The sequence below is a fragment of the Aquarana catesbeiana genome, linkage group LG07, assembly GCF_042186555.1.
Source record: "Aquarana catesbeiana isolate 2022-GZ linkage group LG07, ASM4218655v1, whole genome shotgun sequence".
NCBI lineage: Eukaryota > Metazoa > Chordata > Amphibia > Anura > Ranidae > Aquarana > Aquarana catesbeiana.
This window is the reverse complement of record NC_133330.1, coordinates 51,592,108-51,617,432: the sequence shown is the minus strand read 5'-3', so window position 1 is coordinate 51,617,432 and position 25,325 is coordinate 51,592,108. Positions and strand designations below refer to the sequence as shown.

General features: G+C 42.9%; 1 protein-coding gene across 3 annotated transcripts in view; it reads right to left on the bottom strand.

Moving 5' to 3' along the window:
* Positions 1-204: 204 nt before the first annotated feature.
* PTPRG (protein tyrosine phosphatase receptor type G) overlaps positions 205-25,325 on the bottom strand; it is a 761,059-nt gene continuing 735,938 nt past the window's right edge. For all 3 annotated transcript variants that reach the window (XM_073592151.1, XM_073592152.1, XM_073592153.1), the window contains 2 exons: positions 12,760-12,895; positions 205-1,390 (listed from right to left, as the gene is read on the bottom strand). In XM_073592151.1, the coding sequence (XP_073448252.1) occupies positions 1,250-1,390; positions 12,760-12,895 (277 nt within the window). In that variant the 3' untranslated portion in view covers positions 205-1,249. The remainder of the gene's footprint in view (positions 1,391-12,759; positions 12,896-25,325) is intronic.

Sequence of the window (25,325 nt, the reverse complement as noted above, 5' to 3'; positions counted from 1 at the left end):
TTGGAAATTACAGAAACGTGGTCACAGTGTGGGAGCTGTCACAAACACTAATTGCATTTGCTGTCCATCTGTGTACATACCTTTAGGGCTAAAACATGCCTCATATGAGTTGGTGTGCATTTTAAATAGCTGTAAAAGCGAAGCTGACTAAACACTCTATTTAGGCCGCGGCAAACACTCAGACGTAGTAAAACCGAAGCAGAATTTTGATAAAAAATAAGTTTATCATTTTGCGTAATGAATTAAACAGAACTGTTGCTGAGAAACCAAAGCTAGTGCTCATTTGGGTTCACAGAAGGAAGAAAAATACAAATTACAATATATATAAAAAAAAAAAAAAAAAATACATAATACCCAAATTTCAGTTTATAACAAAAGGATGGCGTGTGAACAGAACCAAAGTAAAAACTATACATCACATGATCAGGTGACAAAGTGTTCAGGAGTAAATGGAATGCCTTGTAGTAAGTGTCCCAGAGCAGAGCATATATTAATAATGTGCTAGTGTTGTGATTAAATAAACACGTAGGCAAAGAAATTGGTCACCCAAGTTTCAGAATAATAAGCCTGCTTTCATGGCCCCGTGGGGTGGACTTGTGGGTTAATCTGTTCCTTACACTTGACCTTGTTATATGCAGCATTGCACTGATGGCGCAGTTTGCTTGGGTGCCGGGTGCGGGTCCCATAATTTAAAAAAAACCTTTGGCAGTCAGGAAGCGAAGCATCATCTTCCTGACTTGCCTGACACCTGGTTTTGTTGAGCCCTACCCATGAAACCGCAGAGGCAAAAGTCACAAGTTCCTAGTCAACTGATATGCTGAATATCGCTTCAGCACACAAAGTGGCGCCTGCGACGTGTTTGGCCGACAGGAGCATTTTAAAAAGAACTTAAAAAATTAAAAAATTCAGTTTAAAAGAGCATGAGTTGGATCTAGGGAATGTTCTTGTTGGGCTTTTGCCGTTTCCTACAGCGGTTATAGGCAGTAACACTGATCATATAGTGCAAAACTAGAGAAAATTGCGTTTCACCAAGTGAAATGAACAGAGGTGCAAATGCTCAGTAGGATACCATTAAGACATAAAATGGCAAAAAATAAATATCAAAATTTTATCAGTGTAAAAAAGTAATTGGGTTATTGTATAACCTATATAGTCTGGCAAATAAAAGGCCTCGAAAAAAGTCCATTCTGTCTCTAGAAGGTCAGAAGTTTTACAAACGTAGTGCCTTTTTCCTCTGGTGAGCTGCAACCTAAACGAGAGACTCCATGCTCTGTGAGGGGTCCGATTCGTCGCTGACCAGAATGGATCCGTTTTTGTCCAATGCCATGGGGCCATTTTCCTTTGTACTGACCAAACTTAGCATCGCTTTATATAGGAATTGGTACTGCTCCTGTGTAGAACAGAGTAAAACAAAACGTTAAAATAAGGAAGTAATGCTTCTGTGCAGAAAACAGTAAAGCTATACATTAGAGACTGGAACTACTTCTGCATATGCAGTACACTGAGCAATTGCCTCATCTACATAGACAACAATAATGCAATAAATATGGCTAACTGGTACTGTTCCTTTAGAGACTATAGTAAAGCAAGATACTGAGAGAATGGTACTACCCCATCTACAAAATAGTAAAAAAGCATACCAAAGAATTTGTACTGCTCCCATATAGGAATAATAAAACAATACAGTGGGGTGGATTTGCTAAAGGCAAACAGACTTAGTAAATGAGGGTTTGTTCTGTTGACTTCCATCATCCAATCATGTTCATGTTTTTTTTTTTTTTTTTTTTAAAGCGGGGGTCCACCTATCTATCTTTTTTTTTTTTTTTTTAGTTCATTCACAAACTTTTCTTCTCAGCATTACATACTCACATATTGTGTGTAATATGTCCGCCTGTGTCAGATTTCATCGGAAAGAATAACTTATATTATTCACTGCAGGCGGTTTCCATCTTCATTGTGGGCATTTGAAGCCCACAAGCATTTATTTCCTGGATGTGGTGAATGCTGTGCTCCCAGCATTCACCGCTCGTTCCCGCACATGCTCAGTGGCATCCTGGGAAGCCTGAGACTAGCTCCCAGGAGTCTGGGAGAGGCTAGAAACACGCCTACTCCCACGGGAGGAGAACCAGGAAGTGCAAAGAAGAATAGAAAAATAAAAGGTAATTACGGCGATTTAAATTTTTTTAAACGGCATGTTAGCATCTAGGCAAGGAAGAGAATACATACAGATATTGTTCAAAATTTGGGTGGAACTCCGCTTTAAATTGCTTGCATGTGATACGGTATTATTTGCAAGGTGAAGCTTCAACTTATTTACTAAGCTCTGGAGCAACTGCACTTGCAAAGTGCTCAGTCTATTTGCCTCGTAAATCCACTCCAATGAATATCTGGTACTGCTCCTGTGCAGAAAAACACTATAATAAGGAGAACTTGTAGTACTCCTGTATAGGAAATAGTAAAACAGAGGAACTGTTACAGTATACAGTTATAGTATACTGAGCAACTGTTATTGGTCTAGTAATATCTTGAGGAACTGTCCTGTATAGAAAACTAATAAAAAAAATTGGAATATCAAAAAGTTAATTTATTTCAGTAATTCAATTCAAAAAGTGAAATACATATCATATATTATAAAGAGATTCATTACACGCAGAGTGATATATTTCAAGCATTTCTTTCTTTTAATTTTGAAGATTATGGCTTACAGCTAGTGAAAACCCAAAATTCAGTACTTTAGAAAATTAGAATATTGTGAAAAAGTTCAATGTTGTAGACTCCTGGTGTCACACTCTAATCAGCTAATTAACTCAAAACACCTGTAAAGGTTTCCTGAGCGTTTAAATGGTCTCTTAGTCTGGTTCAGTAGGTTACACAATCATGGGGAAGACTGCTGACTTGACAGTTGTCCAGAAGACAGTCATTGACACCCTCTACAAGGAGGGTAAGTCACAAAAGGTCATTGCTAAAGTGGCTGACTGTTAACAGAGTGCTGTATCCAAGCATATTAATGGAATGTTGAGTGGAAGGAAAAAGTGTGGTAGAAAAAGGTGCACAAGCAACAGGGATAATGGCAACCTTGAGAGGATTGTGAAGCAAAGGCCATTCGAGACTTTGGGGGAGATTCACAAGGAGTGGACTATGGCTGGTGTCAGTGCTTCAAGAGCCACCACAGATAGATGTTTCCAGGACATGGGCTACAACTGTCACATTCCTTGTGTTAAGCCACTCCTGGACCAGAGTCAATGTCAGAAGTGTCTTACCTGGGCTAAGAAGAAAAAGGACTGGACTGTTGCTCAGTGGTCCAAAACCCTCTCTTTGGATGAAAGTAAATTTTGCATTTCGATTGGAAATGAAGATCCTAGGGCCTGGAGGAAGAATGGAGAGGCACAGAATCCAAGTTGCAGGAGGTCCAGTGTGAGGTTTCCACATTCAGTGATCATGTGGGGAGCCATGTCATCTGCTGGTGTTGGTCCACCATGTTTTACCAAGTGCAAAGTCAGCGCTGCCCTCTACCAGGAAATTCTAGAGCATGCTTACCTCTGCTGACCAGCTTTATGGAGAAGCAGATTTCATTTTCCAGCAGGACTTGGCACCTGCCCACACTGCCAAAAGTACCAATGCCTAGTTTAATGATCATGGAATCACTGTGCTTGATGGGCCCGCAAACTTGCGTGACCTAAACCCTATAGGGAATCTGTGGGGTATTGTCAAGAGGAAGATGAGAGACACCAGACCCAGCAACGCAGATGAGCTGAAGGCCGCTATCAAAGCAACCTGGGCTTCCATAACACCTCAGCAGTGCCACAGGCTGATCGCCTCCATGCCACGCCGTTTTGATGCAGTAATTCATGCAAAATATACATACTACACTGTACATGGACATACTTTTCAGTAAGCCAACCTTTTTTGTATTAAAAATCCTTTTCTTTTATTGGTCTTATATAATATTCAAATTTTCTGAGATATTGAATTTTAGGTTTTCACTAGCTGTAAGCCAGTAATCATCAACCAAATGAAAAAAAGAGATACTTGATATATATCACTCTGTGTGTAGCGCATATATAAAAAATGTACAAGTTTCACTTTTTGAATTGAATTACTGAAATAAATTAACTTTTTGATGATATTCAAATTTTTTGAGCTGCACCTGTATATACTGGTACTGTTCTAATATAAAGCACAGTAAAGCAACTGGTACTGCTCTGGTTAGAAAGCACTAACTGACTATATTATCATCAGGAGCGGGCACTACTATTCCTATAAAGAAAATACTAAAGCAATATGCTGTGCAAACTAGCATTGCTCTAGGTAAAAACATAGTAAAGCAATACACTGAGGAACTGGTACTACTCCTGTTTAGAAAACTTTAAAGTAACATACTGAAGAAATGGCACTGTTTCAATATAGAATACAGTATATCAATACATTAAAGTGGTTGTAAACCTGTCATGAAATTTGAGCAAAGCACATATGTGCAGTGTTTCCTTATCTCTCTCCACAGCTCTAAGTGTAATTTCTCTCTGGTGCTTCGAGACGTTTGAGACGTTTTCTCAACACGAGATAAATTTGTGTTGGGGGGGGGTAGGAGAGCTCAGAACCACTGCTTGTCTATTCACAACACAGCTTTTCTGTGTGGAGGGGGTGTGTGCCTTTCCTCCCATCAGCTCTCACACAGTGAAACTGCAGTCTCTCTGCCCTCTTCCCTGTGTTGCTGACAGATGTAGAAAGATTTTTAGCACTATCTGCACTTTTGAAGTGATGTAGAAAAGAAAAGACTGCAGATAAACAGGTTAAAAATATGTAAGAGGATTTATTTCATCTCTGTGTATCATCTCAGGCTGTTCACTTCACTGGTTAAATGTGAGGGTTTACAACCACTTAAAGGAACTGATGTGGGGCTCTTGAGGGTGGGGGCCCTTTATGCGGATGACATGTTACTCTTTTTGCAAGATCCAGGTCCATCCTTACGAGCAGTCTGACATACGAACAACGTTTGCATGGTTTTCAGGTTGCAAAGTCAATTGGACTAAGTTGAGTGTGATGTCTATTGATGCTGGGGCACAATCATATGCTGATCCTACTATCTCTATTGTATGGGTATCCAGATTTACTTATCTGTGTATTCAGATATCACCTAGAGTGGGGGACTATATGTCGCACAATTTACTAACTTTGATTCCCATGGTTAAGCGTAGACTGGAAGCCTGGCAAAATTTAGTATTATCATTAATTGGAAGAGTAATTCTTCTCAAAATGAAAATCCTACCATTATTTTTGTATATCCTTCGCACCTCCCAGATATGGGTTCCACGGACTTACTTTAAATGCATTGATAGGCTCTTTAGTTTGTTTTTATGGCTTGAGCTGCATCCTAGGATCAGTAACCGCACTTTACAAGAGCCGTCAGGACAAGGGGGTTTAGTGCTGCCTGACCATTATACAGTGCCTTGAAAAAGTATTCACACCCCTTGACATTTTCCACATTTTGTCATGTTACAACCATAAACGTAAATGTATTTTATGTGATAGACCAACACAAAGTGGCACATAATTGTGAAGTGAAAAGAAAATGATAAATTGTTTTAAAAATTTTTTACAAATAAATATGTGAAAAGTGTGGCGTGCATTTGAATTCAGCCCCCGAGTCAATACTTTGTAGAACCACCTTTCACTGCAATTACAGTCTTTTTGGGTATGTCTCTACCAGCTTTGCACATCTAGAGAGTGACATTTTTTCCCATTCTTCTTTGCAAAATAGCTCAAGCTCTGTCAGATTGGATGGAGAGAGCCTGTGAACAGCAATTTTCAAGTCTTGCCACAGATTCTCAATTGGATTTAGGTCTGGACTTTGACTGGGCCATTCTAACACATGCTTTGATCTAAACCATTCCATTGTAGCTCTGGTTGTATGTTTAGGGTCATTGTCCTGCTGAAAGATGAACCTCTGCCCCAGTCTCAAGTCTTTTGCAGACTCTAATGCCGCGTACACACAAGCGGACTTTACGGCAGACTTTGCCCGGCGGACAGGATTTGGTCAGACAATTCGATCGTGTGTGGGCTCCAGCGGACTTTGTTTTCTCAAAAGTTGGACGGACTTAGATTTGAAACATGTTTTAAATTAATCCGTTGAAATCGAGTCCGGTCGAAAAGTCCGCCGTCTGTATGCTAGCTCGACGGACAAAAAGCCACGCTAGGGCAGCTATTGGCTACTGGCTATGAACTTCCTTGTTTCGGTCGTACGTCATCACGTACGAATTCGGCGGACTTTGGTGGATTGTGTGTAGGCAAGTCCGTTCATTCAGAAAGTCCGTCGTAAAGTACGTTGAAAAGTCCACCGGGCAAAGTCTGCCGTAAAGTCCACTCGTGTGTACGCGGCATAACTGGTTTTCTTCTAAGATTGCCCTGTATTTGGCTCCATCCATCTTCCCATCAACTCTGATTAGGTTTCCCTGTCCCTGCTGAAGAAAAGCATCCCCACAACATGATGCTGCCACCACCATGTTTCATGGTGGGGTTGGTGTGCACTGTTAGTTTTCTGCCAAACATGCACCATGGCTTTCTTCTTGCCACTCTATCATAAAGGCCAGATTTGTGGACTGCACGACTAATAGTTGGCCTGTGGACAGATTCTCTGACCTGAGCTGTGGATCTCTGCAGATCCTCCTGCATTACCTGCGTTACCATGGGCCTCCTGGCTGCTTCTCTGATTAATGCTCTCCTTGCCCGGCCTGTCAGTGTAGGTGCAGGGCCATGTCTTGGTAGGTTTGCAGTTGTGTCATACTCTTTCCATTTTCAGATGATGGATTGAACAGTGCTCCGTGAAATGTTCAAAGCTTGGGATATTTTTTTATAACCTTATCCAACTTCTCCACAACTTTATACCTGACCTGTCTGGTGTGTTCCTTGGCCTTCATTATGCAGTTTGTTCACTAAGGTTTTCTAACAAACCTCTGAGGGCTTCACAGAACAGATGTATTTATACGGAGATTAAATTACATACAGGTGGGCTCTATTTACTAATTAGGTGACTTCTGAAGGCAATTGGTTCCACTAGATTTTAGTTAGGGGTATCAGATTAACGGGGACTGAATACAAATGCACGCCACACTTTTCACATATTTATTTGCAAAAAATGTTAAAAACCACTTATTTTCCTTCCACTTGACAATTATGGCACCATGAGAGTAACTATACAGGCATGGGATAAAGTACAGGCGATCATAAATCCTGGGATAAACTCCATCTCTCTGTCAACCCTGTTGTGGTTCAATCCCAAACTACCACATTTCACAGATATTCTGGACCCGGTTATCCGGGCAGGGGTGGGAAGATTGCAGGATGTTGTAAAAAGGGGGAAGTTATGTACCTTTGATTGGCTCAAGGCCAGGATTCAGTTGCCAAACTGGTCCCCTTTTAGATACCTGCAGCTGAGGCATGCCTTTGTGTCTCAATTTGGCTCTGCTACCCTGGATCTCCGGTCATTGCCATTAGAACTCCTTTTACACGATGATTCTTTAGCCAAGCCTATGTCGGTAATGTATAAAGAACCAATTACAGTAAGGCCGAAGGCACTTGATAAATGCAGGGATGTTTGGATGCAACTCATTCAGTTTTCAGGGGGAAGACTAGGATGACATTTGGGAGGTTCTTTTTATGGCACTGGTGTTAGTTATAGATCACTTCATCCAATTTAAATTGGTATATAGAATTTATTATACTCCTAGGCTAGCCTCTATGGATCCACTTCGGTGGAATGCTGGAGATGTACAGCTTCACCGGCAGATTTTGATCATATCTTTTGGCATTGTAAGGAGGTTACACGCACTTTACAGGAACTTCTATTGATACCAGTTCCTTTAACCACCTCAGTCTGCCTTCTGGGGTTGGTTGAGGATTTGGTACCAAAAAGGACACAGAGAAAGTTTTTTACCATTACTTTATTTTATGCACGGAATCAATTGTATTATTTTGGAAAAAAACAGAAGCACCATCACTTGCATTTTGGAAGGGTATTGCTATTAAATCACTACCTTTCTATAAAGCAACATATGCGACTCGGGGATGCCAGAGCAAATTTGACAAGGTTTGGCAAGGTTGGCTGGCAGATTCATCACCTGTTGGATGAGGTGTTCTATAGCTCACAGGTGTAGTTTGGACTTGGGGAGGGATGCCTGTCAAAAGGTACACCCGATAGAGGATATTGGAGGAGGTTGGGGTATCACCTTCATGTTGATATTCATGGTTTTGTGGAAATGTCTTTATCCTACTATGTGGGGGGTGGGCGTGTTGCACAAGGGGAGAGGGAGGAGGGTTGGGTTTTGTAGATTAGTTAGTTGTTTATGTACAGTTAGTCTGGTCCTCATGACCTGTTGAGCCCGGGTATGCCCAACAGGCTCTGTGTTGTATGAGCCTGTATACCCTTTTTAAAAAACGAATAAAAATAATTTTCAAAAACAAAAAAAGGAACCGATGTGGGAAACCCTAAAGCAATATATTAACCACATACCTACCACCTAACTGTAAATGTACTTCATTAGTTTGATGTTAAATATCGGCTAGATATAGATATACCATAACCCTGGTATCTTTCTTTCAGTCAGCTTTCATATAAAAATTGGTCCCAGCGGCAGGATTTGCCGCAGGATCACTTTTATAAACAGTGGGAGAGGTGCACACCCACCCGCCACTTGACAGCTGTCTGAGCTTACCAGAGCCGTCAGTAAGCCTGGAGCCGATCTGATCCTCTAAATGCCTGGGCAGGAAGTCCAGTGAGGGCACTCGGCTCTATGCCCTTGGAGGACCGGAACGACATCTAAGGTCACTTTCACCTCTATGGCTTAAAGGGATTTTTTTTCCCTTTCTAAAGTCAAAATGACTTTTTTATTTTTTTTGCTTTTAAAGGTAAAACAGATATCTGGTGTCTTTTTGACCCCAGATCTCTTATTAAAGAGGACCTGTCATGCTTATTTCTATTACAAGGGATGTATACATTCTTTGTAATAGGAACAGAAGTGATAAAAAAAATTAAAGGGACAGTGTAAAAATAAAAAGTAAAGTAAATAATGAAAAAAAAAAAAAAAGTTAAAGTGCCCCATCCCTCTGAGCTTGCGCGCAGAAGTGAATGCATTCGTAAGTCGCGCCCACATCTGCAAACAGTGTTCAAACCACACATGTGAGGTATTGCTGCAATTGTTAGAGCGAGAGCAAAAATTCTAGTACCAGACTCCCTCTCTGTAGCTCTAAACAGGTAACACCTGTAAAAAAAAGTGTCGCCTATGGAGATTTTTAAGTATCGTAGTTTGTAGCCATTCCACAAGCGTTTTAAAAGCATGACATGTTAGGTGTCTATTTACTATGTGTAACATCATCTCGCATTGTAAGTGGCTAACTTAATTGTTTTTTTTTTTAAATTAAAGTGTATTTTTTCCCCCAAAAATTGCGTTTTAAACACCGCTGCGCAAACACAGTGTAACATAAAATATTTCAACGACCGCCAGGGTTTATGCTTAAAAAAATATATAATGTTTGGGGTTCTAAGTAATTTTCTAGGAAAAATACACATTTTTTACTAGTAAACAAAAAATGTCAGAAAAAGGCCTGGCCTTGAAGAATTGGTACTGCTCCGGTATAAAAGATAGTAAAATATTATGCTAGGGAACTGTTACTGTATAGAAAATAGTAGAGTTTTGCCAAAGAAATCGTGGTGCAACATACTTAGGAATTGATACTGCTCTAGTATATAACACAAACCAAAACTAAATGAGGAACTGTTCATGCTCCTATATAGCGAATAATAAGGCAATATATTGAGAAACCGATACTGCTCTTGTAGAGAATACTTGTAAAAGAATACATTGCCTTACTTTATAAACTTGGAGAAAAAAAACATCTTGATCAGTCACACATTGTGCCAAAATAAAGTCTCATTAAAATCTAGAGATGAAGGAAAGCATGCATGAGAATAAGCACACCAACTGGTTTATATTCATTTGTATAGTTATTTCTTATCCGTTTCATCAGAATATGTATGAACACTTCTGAGCATTCTCATCTATGTTAATATTTGGGAAAAGACATTAGATTTTTGGACTTTCTTCTAATCTGGTTTCCTGCTGCATGCCTCTGGATACCTATCAAACCTTAGACAGCTGTATATCTGTAGGAATACTGGGCAATATACAGGCTGCATTTGAGACATTATCCCTTATGCCTGTTCCGACAGCATCATTATTCTTTACCTTATTAAATATGCTGGCTAGCTTATGCGGCTTGTGATTAATCACTCCCATGGACCTGAATAGCCCAACCGAGCATTTACATGTTTTTGGGAAATTTCTCTCTGTTTTTTTCTAATTAAAAGATCTGTTTAAAGAAGACTGAAACGTCCCTTTGTTGGCAGAAGCTGGCAAGTTAAAGGAGTAGGCATATGGGAGCCGCTGTTGCCAACTTGGGTTATAAAGCTGCAAGCTTCAGGATTGTCATCCTTATCCTTGCTTCATTTCTTAATTACTGTCCTGAAGCAGACAGCCCAATTCTAAACACACCTTTCCTCTGGACCCCCCACCTCGCCATATACATACTTTTTTCCAAGGGGTCCTCTTAATTTTCCTCTGGAAGTAAACTGATCCTGAATGCTATAGAGCAGTACAAAGTAATAACATGCAGACATTCTCTGCAAGTCCAGTTCCCCTTGAAGATGCACACCCAAGGGATAGGTCCTTGATGCCCATGGACTCCCAGGAAGTGCATCATTTAAGCAGAAATAGGGGATAATGCGAGTATTGCAGTGAGAGCTGCATTTTTTGTTTTAACCATGGATATCCTAACTATTTACACCTTTATAAAAAAAATAAATAATAATAATTCTTGCTGGAGTTGTGAATTAAGGCTAGTGTTAGGCTGGCCATATATTATGTAATGTTATTGTACAATTTTCCTTTAGATTTACCAAAACCATATAATAGGAGGTCAAACCCAAACACATTTAATTTGTATTTGTATGCAATCAGGCAGACCCGAGCACTACATAGTTGAAGGTAAATTGAACAAGAAAATTTTAATTTTGTGTGGTCAGCTTTAGGGCTTAGATTTAAGTAGAGGTCAAGGGTTGACAGTGGGGGGTTAGGCTTATGAGTGAGGTAAAGTTTTATACATAGAGTTTAACAGGTTTTTGCTCACGCTATAGACGAAGGATGGATAGAGCGTAGCTCCCAGAACTGGAGAGGATGCCCATGGACGCACTCTATGACCACTGTGTCCTTTGGACACAGCTGATCACGCTAATGGCCAATCACAGCGGCCCTTTACCATGTGATCAGCTGTGTCCAATTCACAGCTGGTCACACGTAAACAGACTTGGCGGTTATCGGCATTCTTTTCCTCACATACTGCCTCTGTGTGAGGAAAGGAGAGCCAATGACTGGCAAGTCTGACAGGGCACAGGAAATACATTGTTTACACTGATAATCAGGGCACCGATTATCAGTGCAGCCCGATCAGTGCCGCTTCATCAGTACCCATCAGTGAAGAAGAAAAATTACAAAATTTCAAAATTTTATAACAGAAACCAAGAAAAACTTTTTTTTTTTCAAAATTTTCGGTCTATTGTTTATTCATTTAGAAAAAAATTTAAAACCCATTGGTGATTAAATACCACCAAAAGAAAGCCCTGTCCCCCCCCCCCCCCCCCAAAAAAAAGATAAAATATTAATTTGGGTATAGTGTTGCATGACTGCGCAATTGCCATTCAAAGTACGACAGCACTGAGGGCCGGTTCACACATGCAGTCCAGTGCGTTTTTTCTGTATCAAAAATGCACGGAAAGTAGGTTATATGGTTTTCAATGGCATAGTCCACACCAGTGCTGGAAATTCCACTGGGTTCCAGTTCCAGATAAAAAAAAAAGTAGTTGTATTTTTACTGAACTGGACTGTACTGGAATGCTGTAAAAAGCATCAAAAATGCAATGGAACACACATGTATTTTTTTAAGGGCCTGATCACACCAGATGCAGTCCGTGCGCTTTTTTTTTGTGCACTAAAAATGCATGCACAGTGTTTTCCATGTAGTCCAATGGCTCTAGTTCCTACCAATACAGTCAGTTCCAGGTGCAGAAACTGACCGAAAACTGACTGCACTGGTGTGAACTAGAGCCATTGGATTATATGGAAAATATTGTGCATGCAGTTTTAGTGCAGAAAAAAGTGCACAGAACTGCATCTGGTGTGAACTAGCGCTTAAGGTTGGGAAAAAATGCACTGGACTGCACCGAAAACGCACTGGAACCCATCAAAAACGTGCATGCAGAAAAGCATCTGGAAGGCATCCAAATTGTGTTTCTATGGTGTGAACTGGCCTTTAAAGCTGAAAATTGGCCTGACAGGAGGGGGTGAAAGTACTTAGTACTGAATCAGCATATAACATGGAAATCTATATTAGTGATGAAAATTCTGGCACAGAGGCAATTTTTTAAGCTGAAAACAAATGAATGAATGTACTATGCTTCATGCTATTAAATAACAATGAGACCTCCCTTGTTATAGCTAGTGTATAGCTTTCAAACTCGAGTGCCCTTAGTCTACAACTCGAGTCTCAGGGTGAATTAACTTGCCAGCAGCTGCCAAAGTCTGATCTGCCAACCTGTCAACAGTCTCTTCAAAATGTCGAACAGGGGTAAATAAATATACTGTAGATGGCCTGTTTATAAAAGTCCTCATCATGCACCCTTTCCCAACTGCATCATGTTCCCAGGTCACTTACAATGTCTGTGAATACGCCGGGTCTCATTAAATTAATCATCTTGGCCACCTGGTAAACATCCACTGCATTTTCATTTTCTAACTGCTGAGACAAAGTGGCGAGACCACAGAGTGTCCCAGCTGAAACAGCACCGAACCTAAAAAAAAAAATAAATAAATTGTACATTGATTATTGTTGGTCTTGCAGCAACCCGTAACAGAAAGTAAATTATATGTACAAAAATAAGCCGCATTTCCATTGGTGATTCATATATTTACTCTTTACAACAAACACATTATCAAGCTGAAAGCTTCTCATATGCTTTTGCAAAAACTTGCTGTACACACTGCTCTGATAGAAGCTGAAGCTCGTGGGTACAAAGCCTTTTAATGGAGTGATGTGTAGCTGCTGTAGATGTAGAGCGTAATATTTTATGGTGTCGGAAGAGAAGGCGGAAGAGTGTAGTGCTCCTCAAAAAGTCTTTTGGTGTATGAAAAGATCTCTCTACAATCATCACCAAATTATAGCTTGATTTTAAAAAACTTCTAATTAGATTAATGTGTAGGCTGCCAATGCTGACCTCTTTTTGAAAACACTAGTTGCCTGCCACAACTCCTGATATGCATGCTAATTTTCTCCTGTCAGGTTTCAATAAAGGGGTTGTAAAGGTAAGTAAGTGTTTTTTCACCTTAATGCATCCTATGCATTAAGGTGAAAAAACATCTGTCGGTGACTGAGCCCCCCAGCCCCCCCCCCCCCCATTTTACTTACCTGAACCCTCGAACTTGACCCACAGGAATGCGCTGTCTCTCTGCTAGGGGGTTCTCAGCTGTTGATTGCATAGATTGATAGCAGCGCAGCCATTGGCTCCCGCTGCTGTCAATCAAATCCAATGACACGAGGGCCGGGGGGCGGGGCCGAGTCCTGCATTCAGCCTCTATGGACGCCGAATGCTGGACTCGGGAGTGCGCCCGCATGGTAACCCCCCAAGAGAGAGCTTCTCCCAGGGGGTTATCTGATGTGGAGAGGAGCCGAGAGAGCTGCTGTGGTACCCCAGAAGAGCAGGTTCAGGGTCAATCGAGCTGCACAGTGGAGTAAGTATGATATGTTTGTAATTTGAAAAAAAACAAAAAACCCTTAGTGTCACTTTAAGGCTCCATTCACACTGCCACGACTTATAGTGAGACTTTGCCAGGAGACTTCCTGGCGACTTGAGTACTACTTTGAAGCACAAGTCTGATAAAAGTCACTTTGAAGTAGTACAGGAACATTTTTTTTAAAGTTGGAGCAACTTCAGTAGTGCTAATTAAGACAGTTCTCCTCGAGTAACATGGGATTTCACATGTCACGTTACTTGGGGTCTCACAAGTTGGATCCCAAATTGCAGCAGTGTGAACTGAGTCCTAAAGTGAACCAGTCAGATAAAAGGTCTAATAGCAGGCATCTCAGGGTGTTTGCTATTACCTTTATTAGCCAGAAAACACACATCTGAAAATAGCTTTACTTTGTTACTAAGGGCTTGACATTTCTGACCCTAATGCAGTACCTGCACATTCTCTATCTCCCTTGTCACTGGGTCATTCACGTTGGACAGGATCAGCGAGGAGCACATAAGTGGTCTTCTGTCTAAGAAAAAATTTTCAGCCACCTTGAATATGTTTAGGCTATTAGTGTGTTGCACTAACATTAGGGAGGGTGAGCCTTACTCAAGGTAACCTTGTTTTAGTATTTAAATATCAAGCTTATACATAGATCTTTCTTTGCTGGCTAGCTATCATGAGCACTGGGGTAATTTTGTATTGACTATTCACTTCAGGACTTTTATTATATTAAAAAAAAAAATGAAAATGAAATCACTTTAATCCCACCATCCTTCTTTCCTATCAGCTCACACCTTTCCTCCACTCCCACCTCACTCTGATTAGTTGCCAACAGTAGGGGCAAACTACGAGCCGCTCAAGTCATAGCCATTCAGAGGTGAGGGACTCTCCCCATGTGACAGGTGCCTGAACACAGGGCCAGTGATGTCACATGGAGTAGGCCACATGCTCCTCAATACCCGAATTTACAAGGTATTTTTCTTTGATCTTGGCGGATGAATAATGAGGAGCAGCAAAGCAAAGGTAAGCATATACTGCAAGGTGGGGGGTTAATCAAACCTGTTGCTTTGCCGTGAGTGGGCAAATCTTAAGTGTGCTTTAAACATTAGTGAGAGCCTGCATTTTTTACATATAACTTTTTAGAAATGTTAATATATCATTTGTATATCTGCTGCACGTTTAATGGGTCTTAAGTTTCAGTTCCAGTTGGTAGCTTAATGAAGTTTAAAATTTTTTTTTCAGACGCCTATTTGAAATATCTCCCCACGCCTTGTCTGTACCTTCCTCAGTAGCGAATATGCTGCTTTAATTATGCCAAACAAGGTTGAATGTAAGTGCTGTTAGCTGCACAGAGGAAGGCGAACATCTTATTCTGTCACAAGAGTCTTATTATCCAATTAGTCCAGTTGCACAAGTCCTTTAGGAATGTCCATGTCTAATTACTGACCCTGACTTCATTTTGCTATCTGTGTCCTGCTTCTGCCTTTTCATTTGTGTCTGTTGTCACATTTCATATGGAGAAAATTGCCAATGAAAAGTAACATGCGGCTAATGAGGTCAAGGGCGCTATTAACGCAGCTTTGTCCAGATTGCTCTCTGAAGACGCTCAGAGATATCATTCTGAAGCGCATACAAAGAGTCGTTGTATAGTGTCCGCTAGGAAAAAGCACAATCCTCCAAATGTTCTGTTGTAATTTTAATGAACAAAGATTTCAAAGTCATCTGTTGTACCAAAGGAGCAACAGCTATTGTTGAAGGCTGAGAAATAGAAAATAGTTATTTAACAGGGTATTGGTGGGCTGATTTGGATTTTCGGAGCTCTCAAGTACTGGACGCTGGAATTTCCCTTCCAGAAAGCCTGCTATAAGATGGTTCTTGCAAATGTGAAATCTCCCTACTCTTGCACACTCAATTCTATAGATTACTTGAAAAAGATTAAAAAAAAAACCAAAAACCCTAGTGAGGCCCTCCTGTAAAATCTGTGGCAACTTAGAGTTCCAGAAGGTACAGGTCGTTGGGTGAATACCGCTGGGATACCCTCTCTCATTGCAAACCTGCTTTGTAAACTATAACAATTTTCAATATCCCTTCTACACAGTTGCTGGGGTTATAGGACTTTCTTTTCAGGCATCTTCCTTCTCCAGAGGAAGGACTCAGTCTCCCCAATTACAAAAAATGTATATTGCAAACCCCGATTACCATAGATAGCAAAAATAATAAAAGGGTAGCCAAATGGAAGATCTATAGGAAAAGTATAACTTATACAATATCCAATACGGGGTATAGAATACTTGCAACTTCTTCTTAATTTAGCTTTCTAAAATCAAAGATCTCATTTCTAGGTTGGAAATACAGGAAATTACACCAGAAGGGCATAAAGGTCACTTTCACCAAAAACTTTGTCTAGGTCTTGAAAATAACAGCCTGTCTATTCCTAATTATATTAATAGTAAAAAGGTCAGGTCTGAGCATCTAGGCCCTTTACAAAATCTAGAGTGGGTGACTGGGGACAAAGAGAAAGCAAATTTATTAAAAAAAAACTTTTTCAGCCCTGCGTATACAAAGGAGCATGGGGGAGCTCATGTCCATAATGGGGATGGCACTGACCTAGCCCCAAATGATCCACAATGGCTCAAAATTAATATGGTCCAGAAATATTTAGACAGAATAAAGGTGAATAAAGCACCTGGACCAGATGGCATACACCCACAAATCCTTAAAAAATTGAGCTATGTCATTTCAAAGTCATTGTTTTAAATTTTTAGGGACTCCTTGATGACTGATATAGTACCACTGGATTGACGTAAGGCCAATGTGGTGCCTATATTTAAAAAGAGATCCAAGTCTTTACTAAGTAACTATAGACATGTTAGTTTAACTTCTACAGTTGGGAAGATACTGAAGAGAGGTTAATGAAAGACCACAAAGATGAGTTCTTGCTGGGAAAAAATATTTTAAGCAACAGACAGCATAGATTCATGAAAGACAGAAGATGTCAGACAAATCTGATTTCTTTTTATGAGGAGGTAAGTAAAACCTTGGATAGAGGAGTGGCTGTGGACAAAAGCATTTGACACAGTTCCCCACACATGGCTAATGTGTAAGGTAAAGTCTACAGGCTTGGAAAAATCAGTTTGTGAATGGATAGAAAAATGGCTAAAAAAATGAATTCAGAGAGTATTGGTTAACGATTCATACTCTGAATGGTTCAAGGAAGAGTTCTCCAAACTTTTCACTCCAAGGGCTCCAATCGTATATTTTACACAAATTTGTGGGCCAAAATCATTCAGTTATTTATAAATGATCCGCAGCAGCAGAATACGATAGATCAGTGGTGTATTTAGGTTTTGTGCTGCCCTAGGCCTGACTAAGCTCACGCACCCCCTAATTTAAATATGACCCACCCCTTCCTGTCAAGGCCACACCTCTTCCTTTTTAAGATCCGCCCTGTCATCTTCATGGGAAGAGGACAGAGGGACACCACAGGAGGAGGACAGAGAGGGATGCCGCATTTTTTCATTAGGGGGGTAAGGGGATATGTGCTGTGTGCTTTGGGAGGGGAGGATCAGACCCCCCCCCCCCCCCCCCCACTAGCACATATCCTCTCCCCTCTCAAAGCACCCAGCACATATCCCCTTACCCCCCCTCCCCTCATCCATGTGTGCATCTGTTATCTGCCCCCCTTCCCGGTTACTGTGTCCCCCTCCACTGTAAACTATACACAGACCTCAGACCGGCAGCGTGGTTTTTGCACTGAAGTCGTGTCCCTCCTCTGTGGCTCCTCCTCTTCCTGTGTACACTAGAACATTAGAGCCGAGAAGGAGGAGGAGCAGAGGAGTGTGTGTGGCTGACAGTGGGGAGAGAGGTGATGGCTGCTACGAAAAGCTGATCGGCGCTTGTGGGACCCCGGGTGGCAGATGTCCTGGGTGCCCACGCTGGCGCACCCTGTATGGCCAGTTACCGAAGCTCCGTGCCGGAAGTTGTTGCAGGCTCCGGGACAGTGGCGTCACTAGGTTTGGTGTCCCCTGGTGCGGTAAAAATTTTGTCCCCCCCCCTTAATTTTTGGACTGGAGGCCCAGCGTTGGAGCTCATTTTGGCAGTCAATAAGGCCTAGATGATATCAGGTTAGGCACTTCCTAATGGCTCAGTTCCTGGGAACAGTAATGGATAATGGCCAACAGGCTCTCTTACCAGACCCGGTGAAACTGCAACAGTGATCCCTCCGGCTGGACGTTCGCTCACTCTGGGTTGCCCAGGCTGACTCTAATCAGTAATGTAGCATGTCTCTACCCTGGCAGTGGCTTCATCTTTCTCCCCCTCTGGTGGTGCAGGTACAGCGTGACTCTCTCTTTGGTGGTGCGGGAAAAGCGTGGCTCTCTCTGGTGGTGTGGCTCCCTGTCTGGTGGTGCAGGTACAGCGTGGCTCTCTCTGGTAGCGTGGCTCCCTGTCTGGTGGTGCGGGTACAGTGTGTCTCTCTCTATGGTGGTGTGAGTACAGCGTGGCTCTCTGGTGGTGCAGGTACAGTGTGGCTCCCTCTCTGGTGGTGCGGGAACAATGTGACTCTCTTTCTGGTGGTGTGGGTACAGCGTGGCTCTCTGGTGGTGCGGGTATAGCGTGGCTCTCTGGTGGTGTGGGTACAGCGTGGCTCTCTCTGGTGGTGTGGGTACAGCGTGGTCCTCTCTGGTGGTGCGGGTATGGCGTGGCTCTGGTGGTGTGGGTACGGCGCGGCTCTGGTGGTGTGGGTACGGCGCGGCTCTGGTGGTGCGGGTACGGCGCGGCTCTGGTGGTGCGGGTACGGCGCGGCTCTGGTGGTGCGGGTACGGCGCGGCTCTGGTGGTGCGGGTACGGCGCGGCTCTGGTGGTGCGGGTACGGCGCGGCTCTGGTGGTGCGGGTACGGCGCGGCTCTGGTGGTGCGGGTACGGCGCGGCTCTGGTGGTGCGGGTACGGCGCGGCTCTGGTGGTGCGGGTACGGCGCGGCTCTGGTGGTGCGGGTACGGCGCGGCTCTGGTGGTGCGGGTACGGCGCGGCTCTGGTGGTGCGGGTACGGCGCGGCTCTGGTGGTACGGGTACGGCGTGGCTCTGGTGGTGCGGGTACAGCGTGGCTCCCTCTCTGGCTTCCCCCAGCACAGTACTCTTTTTCTCCTCCTGTAACCCCCCCCAACAGAGTGCATGCATGCTGGGGGCTGTAGCATGATGTCTGTGGACACACAGGGGCCGCCACTCTTCAGGGACTACTTTTCCCATGATGCCCCCAGAGTCTTCTGATTGGCCCTCTGCTGTGGCCAATTATGGGGAGGGAAACAGTGGTCAGGAAGCTGGGCGGCGGCGCAGCGAAACCAATTAGAGCCGCTCTCTCTCTCTTCTCCCTTCGGCTAACATAAAGAGGAGGGGGGGCGAGCGGGGGAGATACACAGACAGCCTGCATCTCTCCTCTCCCTGTCACAACGCTGCTGCTCCATTTACCAGAGAACTTCCCCGCTCGCCCCCCTCCCCTTTCTGTCAGCCGAAGAGAGCGGCTCTAATTGGTTTCGCTGCGCCGCCGCCCAGCTTCCTGACCGCTGTTTCCCTCCCCATAATTGGCCACAACAGAGGGCCATTCAGAGAGAGAATCAGGGCTTCACAGGAGGCTGCTACGAGAGTGAACAGCCACAGTCTAAACAATATCGGTAGCAAAACCTTGCTAAGACGCTCTCCAGTGGCTCCAGTCGCTTGACGGCTCCTACTTAAATTGCTTTCTGGCTCCCTCCGCACCCGCGACGCCACTCCTAAGCTGTGCTCCCCTTAGGTGGCCCTGCTGTGCGGGAAGAGGGCGCAGGTGCCGTTCTTGTGTGTGTGTGTGTGTGTGTGGGGGCGGCCTTTTGCCGCCCCCCCGCAAAGTGCCGCCCTAGGCCTGGGCCTTGTTGGCCTAGGCCAAAACACAGCACTGCGATAGATATAACAGGCAGCTGGCAGTGGTGCTGGATGGTGCTCCTTTATTCTCCGCCCGCACCTAAATGCCAGGGCCTCATGCACTGGGACTAAACTTCCAGTGTGCATGGGGCCTTACATTGTTGTTCCCGTTGGAGTTTCCTCATACATCAGTGTCCACATTAGAGCCCCCTGCACATTTGTGTCCCTATCGGAGCCTCCCCGCTTATTTGTGTCTCCTTCGGAGCCCCCCTGCACATGTGTCTTTCCTGGAGCCCCCCACTCATTTTGTCCCCTTCATAGATCCCCTCATACATATTTGTGTACCCATGAAAGCCCCATGCACATTTATGTCCCTCTCAGAGCCCCCTCCACTCACATTTGTGTCCTTATAGAGAGCCCCCCCCCCCACACACATGCACATTTGTGTCTTTACAGAGAAAACCCCCCCACACACACTTGAGTCCTGCTTAGATTCCCCCATGCGCATTTGTGCCCCCCTCAGAGCCCCCTGATGCACATTTGTGCCCTCCTTAAAGCCCCCTGGTGCTCATTTGTGTCCTTACAGAGAAACTCCCCCCCCCACACACACACACACATACATTTGTGTCCTGCTTATATTCCCCCATGCACATTTGTGTCCCCTTCAGATTCCTCCATGCACATTTGTGTACCCCTCAGAGCCCCGACATCCACATTTGTGTACCCCACAGAGCCCCCTGAAACACATTTGTGCCCCCTTCAGAGCCTCAGAGAAAAGAGGAGATTAGGGGGATATGATCAACATGTAGAAATGCATAAGTGGTCCATACAGTGAACTTGGTGTTGAGTTATTCAACTTAAGGTCATCAAAGAGGACAAGGGAGCACTCTTTATAAAACAGATTTCATCCCCAAATATGGAAAGGTTTCTTCACAGTAAGAGCTGTGAAAATGTGAAATAGACTCCCTCAAGAGCTGGTTCTGTCCAGCTTAGTAGATTGCTTTAAAAAAAGGCCTGGATTCTTTCATAAATGTACATAATATAACTGGATACTAACATCAACTGTGGATATAGGATTGTGTATATAGAACTGTATGATTTTTTTCCTTTTTCCCCTCCCTTTTATTGGTTGAGCTAGATGGACTTCCAGTAAAAAGTCTTCTACAACTGGCAGACTTTAAACACCTGGAATAACTTTAGCTGCAGACAAAGACTTTTTATTGAACATTTTTACTTTCCACAAAACAAATGAATCCTGCCCCAGCTTTCACACACTCTATAAGATTCACATTTGTCCAAGGAAAGAACATGACATTTGCATGGAAATGGCCCAAATCATTTTTAAAGTATCGGATGCTGGCAATCTGGCAACATATGGCAGCGGGCTAATGACTTGCAAATTTTTCTAGAAGAATTTGATAACCTCAAACTCCAAACAAATTAAAGCACAAATCATCAAATTAATACAGCTGTGCCTTGGCATTTGGAGATTCATATTTCTCAAACTAATTTGTGGACATAATTATTCCTGGGTTTTAAATTGTAAATTTACAGCTATTTCTACTTCGAAAAGAAGGGAGGGAAGAAAAACTCATTTTCAGCTACATTTCCTTTAGTGATAATTAGAGAAAGAACCGTGTTTAATGTGCATTATGGCTAGAAAAAAAAATTACAATTTATGACGAATATGCCAGGCAGCCTATTTACTCATATGTAACATAATTAATGAGGTAAAATACTAAAGATCATAATTCGGTTTTAACTAAACCAAAGTTGAATAAAAACAGTACAAATTATTTCTTTGTTTCGTGTAACTGCTCAATTGCCCTTGTGACAGAAGTTAAATTAAATCATACCTTTATTTATTTCTTTTACAGCGTATAATTCCTAATTATATTCCCTTATGAAAATCCTTTTGTATGCACATGGCGCCAGTGCGTTATGCAGCACTTTACAGAGTGTGCAGAACCATTCCCACCGATCACTGCCTCCAGGAGGCGCCCACAATCTGACCACACTCATGTGTACACTAGGGACAATTTGTGAGGAAGAAAGTTAAAAGATAAGTTCACCTTTACAAAAAAATAAGAAATGCAGAACGTGGGTGTAAGACCACTTTCCTGCAGACTGTGTATCTATCCTTCTGTACCTTCACTATGGGCATGCAGAATACCTAGAGTGCTTAACAGCGCTGTGGTAGTTCATTAAGGGCTGCAAGGACAAGGACAGCTGCAGGGATCTGTGAATCAATGACGCGGCCGTACGCTCTTTGAACTGGGACAGCAGGTGTGGGGAGAAGATCCCCGGTTTGCTGTCACAAGGATGCAAGGATGGGGGGATAGGAAGAGAGAGGGGTCTGATGCTGAACATGGTACATGTTACACCCTAAATATGGGTGTAACATGTTCAGAAAGGTGAACTTATCCTTTAACCCAACAGTGTTTATCCTGTGTTTATCAGAAAGGTGAACTTATCCTTTAATCCAACAGTATGTTTTGGATCATAGGAGAAAACCAAGTACCTGGAGGAAGGCCACATAAAGACACAGAGAATATATAAACTCCATGCAGATAGTACTGAAGTTGGGTTCAAACCAGTATTATAAGGCAGGAGTGCTAATCTCATAACCTAGTGGCAGCACCTATCTTAATAATATGCCTATGTCCTCCTAATTATATTTGGGCCTAAAGCCTGGTACACACAATGAGATTATCGGACGTGCTAATTTCATATCGAAAACAAATAGGTTCCTAAAGTATGAAAATCCTCGTAGGACAGAATAAAAATTTGGAAGTGATGTAATGTGTTGTAGTGTATTTGTATTGTATTTTCGAACAAAAAATGTACTAATTAAACAAAACTCGCACAATCTGGTATCGTACAAATTTTTTTTCCGTGTTTGTCACTTCGGAAAATTTCCGACGACAGCTGTGTACGAACGATCAGATCGTACGATCGTTTCAAAAGCGGTATTTTTTGTACGATATTCTGATCGCGTGTACGGGGCTTAAAGTGTTTGTTAACCTAAAAAAAAAAAATTGGAATGTTATACAGCACAGAGCTTGTGCTGTGTAATTTGTCCCCCTAGATCATCTGAAATACCTGGCTGATCCTGCCTGGTGCTGCCCTCCCCTTTGTAAACTGACCACGGCTAATCATGGCTGCTGAGCCCTGACACCGTGGTCAGTGTACATGCCTCCATCATCCGCAGCTCTCCTGTCCCCCTATCCCTCCTCCCTGCCTGTTGGCTCTTGTGTCAGCCCCCCCCCCCCCCCCCGCCTGTTGGCTCTTGTGTCAGCCCCCCCCCCCCCCGCTGCTTTTTTCATTAAAAATTATATCTCATTTCAGAGCAGTGCTCGGCGATCACGTGACCCACTGGCTCTCTCCTTCTCCCCTCCTGACTGATGTCAGTGGGGGGAATCTCGGCCCTGGCCACTGCATCTGTCAGATGGGGAGAGGAGAGAGCCAGTGGGTCACATGAGCTGCGATGAGCGCTCAGAAATGATATATAATCGTCATTTTTTCTATATATAAAACACAGACACAGGGGGACATAGGCTTAGGAGACAGAGCAGATTATGTAAAGTCCTTAGAGTGGGTTAACAACCACTTTAACTGAACTTCAGGTTAATCAGCTAAATACATTCCAGTTGCATCAAAACAAAAAGCTGTGCAATAGCTTACAGTTCATTTTCTTCAGAAAGTAGCAACACTCTGAGTGGAAAGTTTCTGTCAGCATGCTGTAAAGTAGGACCCTTGCCCTCTGTGTGGAGGCAGTGGGCTCTTTGAAGAGCTCAGACATACTCCTTGCTGAGTCAGAGCTAGAACTCTCCAATCAGCAGGGAGCATGAGTGTTGTTGAATGGAGAGCTATTGCTCTGACTCTGCAGGGAGCTTATATGGAATATACAGAGACACCACTGCTTTCACACAACACAGTGGCAAGGGTCCTTCTCTACAGTTTGCTGCCAGGGGACAGGCTTTTATACTCATGATGTGTAAAAAAAATGATATTAAAAAAAAAAGTCTTTGCATACATTTGTTTTGATGTACCTGGAATGTATTTGGCGGATTCAGTGCTCGTTAACATGGCAATCCCCACATTTATGCCCCGTACACACGGCCGGATTTTACGACGGAAAATGTGTGATAGGACCTTGCTGTCAGAAATTCCGACCGTGTGTAGGCTCCATCACACATTTTCCATCGGATTTTCCGACACACAAAGTTTGAGAGCAGGATATAAAATTTTCCGACAACAAAATCCGTTGTCGGAAATTCCGATCGTGTGTACACAAATCCGACAGACAAAGTGCTACGCATGCTCAGAATAAATAAAGAGATGAAAGCTATTGGCCACTGCCCCGTTTAATGTCCCGACGTACGTATTTTACATCACCGCGTTCAGAACAATTGGATTTTCCGACAACTTTGTGTGACCGTGTGTATGCAAGACAAGTTTGAGCCAACATCCGTCGGAAAAAATCCATGGATTTTGTTGTCGGAATGTCCGATCAATGTCCGACCGTGTGTACGGGGCATTAGTGTGCAGTTCTGCATCTGTGTTTACAGGTATATGTAATGCATTTGTGGCATGTTTGCTGTGCCTTGTTTTTTTTTACCGAGTTTTAATTTTAATGCATGTTGATGTGCATCCTGGTACGTTTATGTACAAAAAAAGGCAGCAAGTTTTATAGGAAAACACTGCAATGGTGTAAAGTAGACTCACAGAAATACACTCATTTTTCTTGAATCTGGTGCGAAAATGTAAATGCTTTGAGCTCCAGTGGTTAGCAGAGGTGCTATGGAACCAACTCTCAGGCTGTTAAGCTGGCCATACACTGTACAAGTTTGTAAAGTGGGTGGCGCTGTGATCACCCACCCCACCCCACCCAACATCCTTGGAATGAAAAATCAAAGGAACTGGGCATAAAATTGTTGCCCAAACAGAAACTGCATCCAATTAGATGCAGATGCCATACTTTTATTTTGACACCTGTTAGAACTGGCTATCAAAATACAGTAGCCACAGACGGAGGTCTATTCATCTGTGCTGTATAGCACAGATGGAGGGATCTGTCAGATTTTTCTTTAAGTCTGCAGGCTTAAAAATCTACATGTGTACGGTCAGCTTTATTATTAAAGGGAAGATCCAATAGCTTCAATAATTTCTGTCCCATGTGCCAAAAGCAAGTATGCAGATCGGGACCTAAAGACTTTACTCTGACTTTGCTTTCTTCATGCTTGTTCCAGGCCAGTGATTTAAACCACTGAAGCTGGAGAAGGCTAGCCAACCAGAGTTTTCAGGAGGACAACAATGAGAGCCTCATTTCTTCCAGCACAAGTTTCCTTTAAAGTGTTACTAAACCCAGGACCGTGCATGCATTATATCTGGCCTCACACAGTACACAGAACATGGAAATGCAATTATTTTAGTAAACATAAACTGATAAATACCTTTTCTCATCAGCAGTATATAGCAGTCTTGTGACTTCTATCAGTGTCTGGTTGAGCACTGGTTAATTCATTCTCCTCCGACTGTCCTATGAGGCTGCATGACCCCCCTGACTCTGCTTGGACAGTGCTGATCACATGCAG